The 6,807-nt window shown below is 42.1% G+C and overlaps 1 protein-coding gene across 3 annotated transcripts in view; it reads right to left on the bottom strand.

Annotated features, from left to right (window-relative positions):
• The window catches only part of LOC116704076 (secretory carrier-associated membrane protein 1), a 14,010-nt gene that overhangs the window by 3,956 nt on the left and 3,247 nt on the right, over positions 1 to 6,807 (bottom strand). Inside the window, exons 2-8 of one of the 3 annotated variants that reach the window (XM_032539280.1) lie at positions 6,284 to 6,442; positions 5,051 to 5,128; positions 4,414 to 4,515; positions 3,745 to 3,856; positions 2,731 to 2,859; positions 605 to 764; positions 232 to 333 (exon numbers count right to left, since the gene is read on the bottom strand). In XM_032539280.1, the coding sequence (XP_032395171.1) occupies positions 232 to 333; positions 605 to 764; positions 2,731 to 2,859; positions 3,745 to 3,856; positions 4,414 to 4,515; positions 5,051 to 5,128; positions 6,284 to 6,286 (686 nt within the window). In that variant the 5' untranslated portion in view covers positions 6,287 to 6,442. Of the gene's footprint in view, positions 1 to 231; positions 334 to 604; positions 765 to 2,730; positions 2,860 to 3,744; positions 3,857 to 4,413; positions 4,516 to 5,050; positions 5,129 to 6,283 lie in introns of all 3 variants that reach the window. The other 2 variants (XM_032539279.1, XM_032539278.1) reach the window with 2 other exon arrangements.

The raw sequence follows: 6,807 nt of genomic DNA, 5'->3' as shown, positions 1-6,807 counted from the left end.
TTGAGTCAGGAATACATGTTTATCACAGGAAATAAGGTAAAGCCACTGATTTTCAGGTAGACAAAATGTACTTGTACCATTTTTCTTTTAAATGGGTCGATTTGACCTGAATACCGTACAGGGGTTGAAACACACATTGTCTTTAAAAAGCATGTAATAATCCATGGAGCTAATTCCTGCCCTAGGCATAGTAAACACACACTAATGTCTTTTCTTGCCCCATTTCCTCACCTGGCGCCCCACCCAGCGATGCCAATACACTGCATAACGTAGATGCCAAACTGACAGATGTACACGAAGAAGAAAGCAAAAAACCTGAATGAGCTGTCACTCCTGCAGAAAGAGGAAAAAAAACAGCATATAAACAACAGTCTTTTAAGTCCAAATACATTTGTGTTTTTTTTTAAAAATTAATATCATTTTTGGGCATTTCAGGCCTTTATTTGTAAAGGACAGATTGAGACATGAAAGGGGAGAGAGAGGGGGGAATGACATGCAACAAAGGGCCGCAGGTCGGAGTCAAACCCGCGGCCGCTGCATCTGTATATGGGCACCTGCTCTACCAGGTGAGCAAACCAGGCGCCCATGCATTTAAGTTGTTTACCTGAACGCCCCATAAAGTGGTCTGTACCAGCAGACGAATGAACAAGGTGTGAAGAGCAAGAACCAGAGGATGGACAAGCCAAAGTCCACTCCACGTGACGCATCCACACAGAACCAGGCCAGGCAGCCCACCATGTTAGCAAACAGCGTCCCAGTATGAACTGAGGAATGGGCAGAAAGGACATTTTTAGTGGAAATGGGTCAGTGTGGCAGCCTTGGCGTATATATGTCGGAGCCTGGAAAGAAGGCCGTTTTTCTTGCTAGCGTGCAGCTAGTGTCCTGTGTCCTTACACTGCTGCACACTGACGCTTAATATTTCAACATGTAGCACTGTGCAGGACTGAGAACAGAACACAAATGTATTAAATAATTCATTCATTCTTGGGGTCCTAACAGTGCCGGCATTGTTAAAGAGTAACAGAGTGTGTAGAACTGAGGGAATTTAACATCACAGTGTGAAATATGACTTGAGCCTGCTTGTTGACATACCAGAAGAGAGCAGCTTGAGATCCTTTTTACTCGAGTTTGTTGAGAGTTTTTCTCCCAACAAAAAGTATGAAATTCTTTGCTTTGACTGGACTATTCTGTGAAGAAACTAAAAGGGAAAGCAGGAGAGTATCTACTACTCTCTGAAGTCTGTATCTAAACCATCCTTTAATCATCTGACCAAGTCGCTTCATCGCACATGACTTGCGACACGTGTCCCGAGTCATGTGGCTGCTGAATGCCACTTAAAGCCATTCATTCCCTGAATCCCAGAACCACCACCACCACCAACCACCACCACCACCACCACCACCCAGGGAGCTGTAAATGTTGTAGGGGGAGGGAAAGCAGTTGCTCTTATTCAGGGGGTCGGGCGGGGGTTCACTGGTCAAACTAATTCAGTATGTTGTTGAAGAAATCACCTGAGGAAACACACTTTGGTGCCAATTTATAAAACGGTAACATGTTTAATGTTAGAAAAAGAAAAGATTTTATTATCTAGTCTTGTTTAAGATTATTTCATTAGACCAACTGTAGACCACACTGTCTGTAGATAAACTGTAACACTATATTACCAATTTGAACCGGGTCATTTATTGCATTAAATCCAATTAAAGACTGCAACAAAGACTACATCTTTTCATTCCCCTTCTTCTACAAGTTGGAGGGGTTTGATTTTGGCAGCAAAAGCCTACACAGTGCAGATGGGAGCAATACGTACTGTACACCAACAAAAAAAAGACTCATAATTATGAATTATAGAAACTACTAATCATAAAAAACAAGAGTGCACAGTTTGCCATCTGTTCCCCAAAAACCCCAACAGATCCAAAACACCAGAGGGCAAAGAGCCGGGCTGTGTAAAGCAGAAACTTATGGTTTAGTTCTATTAAATGTGGCAAACTGCACAAATTAAAAGACAATTCCGCCGCAAAATGAACCAAGGGGTTAATAACACATGGGCACCGAATCGACCGGTCTCTGGGAAATGTTTTCATGCTAATCAAATGTGACCGGTTTTAGCGCAAACCCCTAATTAGCTTATAACGCTAGCAGGCCCGTCTTAAAGGCTCTAAGCGATGTTGGGTGACGTTACTTCTTTATGACGTTCAAAGTATTTTCAAAACAAAACGAGAATACGAGGGTCCCCTCCCTCCTCCTCATCCCGTCCCCTCCCCCTCCCTTCTGTGATTCTGCGCACTAACCCCCGCCCCCAAATCCTTGTCGGTTATTGGCTGGAACACTGTGTGTGTGCTTCGTGGTACAGGTGGGCACAGTTTTTTCTTGTTTCTGTTTGTAGACCCCGGGCTGTCTACAGAGACTGCGTTTTTTTTACAGTGTGTTCTGGGGACAGGCAGCTCGTAGATAGTGAGATGTTTGCTGTATGTGACAGCCTAAAACATGCGTGACATCGCTTAGAGCACCTTTAAGATGATGTGGCGCCCCTGGGCCTGTGTCAAAAATCAATGTATAGACTAATACAAATCCCTTTCAATCATCACTTATGACCCGCCAGGCGTCTGGGGGGGGGGTGTGTGTGTGTGTGTTTGTATCTGCAGAGAGCCTGCCCTCTGCCTGTACTTTCTCTTTTCTTTCCATTTTGCTGTGGAGAAAGTTAAGGAATAAAATGAAGCGACTCACACATCCAGAGGTAGTACATGATCTTGACCGTCTTCTGAAACTCTACCGGGATGTCCACTGTGATGTCATGATAGAAACAGGGACCCACGGGGAACTTCTCTGGGAGGGGAGGCCAGTTATTTTTCCTGCCTGAAACAGGACAACAAAAGACAAAAAGAACTGGAACTTCATGTTTTACAGCAACCGGGTTGCGTTTGTTGACCTTTTTGGCCGAGAGTTAAATGAGAAGATCTGACTGTCATGTCTGTTTGTTGAATATGAAGCTGGAGCCTGGAGGAAATTAGAAGATCTTAGTCACAGCCATTTCTTTGCTACGTACAGTGGCAGCCTCAAGGTGACGAAAAGACTTGCAAAAACGCCGCATTTATTTTTCACAATTCTGTTTTTGTATCCATTAAATTAACAAAATATGTGTTAATTAGTAAGTTTAGAGGTGCTGGAAGACAAGTTTTCTAACTTTTTAACAGAGCCAGACTAACTGTTTCCCTATTCTTCCAGTCTTTGTGCTAAGCTAAGCTAACTGCCTCTTGCTTCCAGCTTCATATTAAGCGTAGAAACACAAGAGCGGTCTTGATCTTCTCATCTATGTCACTTGCGTCAAGTGTACGCATTCAGTAAATGCTTGGCAGAAGAAATCAAAACATTTGATCAAGCTGCTGAACTCCATCAGTAAATCTTAGCACAACTGAGCAAAAGTGCATTAAATACACCAGAATGTGTTACACTTCATCCTTTAATTAATTAGTCTGTACAGTCATGTGTTAAGAGGTTTTGTATATTTTTATGTTGATTTTATGTTTTTGTTACATTTTTTTGATTTTTATACTATGCTCAAGACAAATTTCCCCTCAGGGACAATAAAGTGAATTTTATTTTATATCACGCTCTGGTCTCAACAGTTGGAAGCTGCCCAGGACGTGCTGTTGGGAAAAGTCATTTCGAGGCTGTCTGGACTTGTCTGGAAACAGTTTCATTTGTCTGATCTGACGCTGTACGTTGGTGTAGGATGCTGACCTCCTGAAGCACTCAGTGACTGCATTTCTCTCTCCCGGCGATCCAGCTCTGCAGCCTTCCTTTCCAGCTCCTCCTGTCTCCTCAACAGCTCAGCAGCTGCTCCCGACTGCTCCTGCACAAATACACACACACACAAAAACAGATGTCAACACACTGGTAAAAGTACAGAAGTGTGTGTCATGTGTTTGTTCCGGCTCAATAGGAATTCCCTGTCTCTGCTTTTGGTATAAATCCAATTCTCTACAGGGGCAGCACCAGCATAAGGAGAGACATCACAACAACTTGTTTCCAGGAGACCGCCTGCAAATGAGATGCACCATCACAAGTTATTTCCTCCGGCTGCCTGGATTTCTCTCCGACTCTGTGTCTTCCTCAGCAGCTACAAAGCCCAGTCACGGATAGAAAACGCCTCCTGTGGAGCTACTTTCCTGCTCCCAAACTTAGCATGAAACCTGCTGTCATGTTAAAGTACTTTCTGCCTTCAGCACAGGATTTCTGTTGGCTGGACTAAATCATGAGACATGTAATAGTCTGCTTGCTTATAAAGACACACACAACTATATCAGCATGGTGACAATGTAAACACATGTCTGTTAATCCTACCATTTCCTACTGGACCAAACAGCATAAAGCTACAGCAAACAGGAGTTTTTGTTGGTTCAGTAGTACCTGAGGCTGCGAGTAGGCTGGAGGCTCCTCTGTGGGTTTCATGATGGCAGGCTGTGTGTTGATGGTGGGTGCCGCAGTCCTGGGTGCCATACCCGGAGGCGCCTGCAGAGGAAACATGTATGCATTTAAAGACAAACCCTTATCATTACAGTTGGCTGTGCTGTGACACTGTTAAAGAACACACATCACAGTCAGAAATGCGACAAAATGAGGAAGTTACTTTTCTCAAAATGCTGACTGTCTCTTTTAACACTGGCCATTTACCACAATCTTTAATTAAAAGTGAATTATTATATTGTCATAGCTAACGCGTCACAAAAAAAGTCAAAAATAACACAGATCTTTTAGAACTAAATCAATCTTCTGGTGGCTGGGTTGCCTCAGTGGGTAGAGCAGACACACATATACTTTGAGGATACTGCCTCGATGCTGATGTCCAGGGTTCGAATCCGACCTGTGACGATTTTCTGCATGTGTTCCCTCTTTTGCCCCTGTCTCACCTATCTGTCCTATCAAATAAAGGCAGAAAAGCCCCAAAAATAATCTTAAAAAAAAGAAGAAAAAAAAAAAAACAATCTTCTGGATCCTGTTAATGGAGTTCAAATCTATTTAATATATGAACTGTTGAAGTACTCACTGGTTTGCCATCTGTGAAGGGGTTGTACTCCTCCAACCCTGGAGGAGCAGCCTGTCGTATCTGTGTCACTGATGGATCCTGAGAAAACCCACAAGAACACTTTCAACAAGCTACACATCAAACCTAGAAGAAAGGCTCGGAAAAAAGGTAGTACATGTCTCAATGTTATGCATATTTATGGTAAGAGAACAGTCAGTCAGATTGTCTATCCTTGTGTTTTTGCCAACTACAGCAGTGGAAATGTCTACGGTGAGAGTAAAATGGCTCATGTGAGTGTAAAAACCCTCCATTATTCTGTCAGATGAAGGCCAAACAACCCTCTTTATTCAAAATGCAACAGGCCTATAATTCAATACTGGCAAGGATGGGATGATTCCAATAATTTTCCCGGGAAGCCGTCTATAAATAACCATGTCCATGAGTTGCACTAGGGGGGGCAGGGGATGGTTCTGGCTGCTGAAGACAGAAATAAAAAGAGACGTTGCATTTTTCTAGTATGCTGCTCTCGGCACATAAACTGCTAAAGTTCTTTGCGACCCTTTTAGGCACATTCTTGATTTGCAGTTAGGGCTGGGCAATATGGAGAAAATCAGATATCACGATATTCTAAACCAAATACCTTGATACCGATATTGCGGCGATATTGTAACGTTAAGAACTGGTGCTTTGACAAAATATCTTCACACTTAGATTTAAGATAAATAATCTTCAGTAATGTGGATATAATGACTAAGTGGGGAAAAGGCAAATAATAGAACAGCTACAAAAGTCTGGTAAGTTCATAAAATCACATCAATTTACTGTAATGTAGCCTTTAAAACTAGGGAAAAACAACATGTATGTCATATTACGATATTCAAAATCAAAGACGAGTCTTGTATCACAATATTGATGTAAAATCGATATATTGCCCAGCCCTATTTGCAGGACAAGCAAATTCAAACAACCTTGTTCACCAAGGCTTGTGAATTACAGTTTTAATATGTAACATATAAACGCACAAAGTGAAATAAAGGATCAAGCTAAAACATTCCGAAAAAGCCAGACACTGTTCGGCCTCTTTAAGGATGACGCTGGAGAAAAATTGTTTACTTAACGGTTGTGTTCAACTATCAAACATGAGGTATCACAAAAGTGCATAGTTTAGTTTTCCATTTTTTCTATTTGCCGTGTAAAATTCATATTTCTGCAAGCATCAGTTGAGCAACATTATCATTTTTATTATAAGCTTACCATCAGCTGCTGTCAGTCACGCACTAGTTTCATTCAAATTGCTGCTCAAGATCAACATCCAATCTACGTATTCCTGCAGTGCTATCCTTCTCCAGTCTCAGTGTCCTCAGTCCTCTCGCTGTCTCCCTGACTCTTAAGTTTCTGGGAGCATCTCTTCCTCTGCCACACACACACACGCAAACACACACACACACACACAGGCTGCAACTTGTCACCAGACCAGGGTCATACATTTTTCAGGATATGTTGTGTTTAAAGTTTAATGTCGCCCTATTGCACAGCCAAACACTCACATACATATTCACCAAGTTTTTGTCTTGAAACCTATAGTTACAAAAGGTAAAAATTAGGGCTGTTCGATTATGGGAAAAAAAAATCATAATCACTTTTGGTCAATATTGAAAACGGGGTTATTTCTGCTGCAAAATTGCCTCAGGAAGGAACTTGTTTCGGTGGACGTTCAAAAGCTGTTTTAGTCGTGGAACAGACAACTCCGATTGGACAGATAGTCTAGCTAGCTGTCT

The sequence above is a fragment of the Etheostoma spectabile genome, chromosome 16, assembly GCF_008692095.1.
Source record: "Etheostoma spectabile isolate EspeVRDwgs_2016 chromosome 16, UIUC_Espe_1.0, whole genome shotgun sequence".
NCBI classification, from domain to species: Eukaryota; Metazoa; Chordata; class Actinopteri; order Perciformes; family Percidae; genus Etheostoma; species Etheostoma spectabile.
The sequence above is the reverse complement of the archived record's forward strand: the minus strand, read 5'-3'. Positions and strand labels throughout refer to the sequence as shown.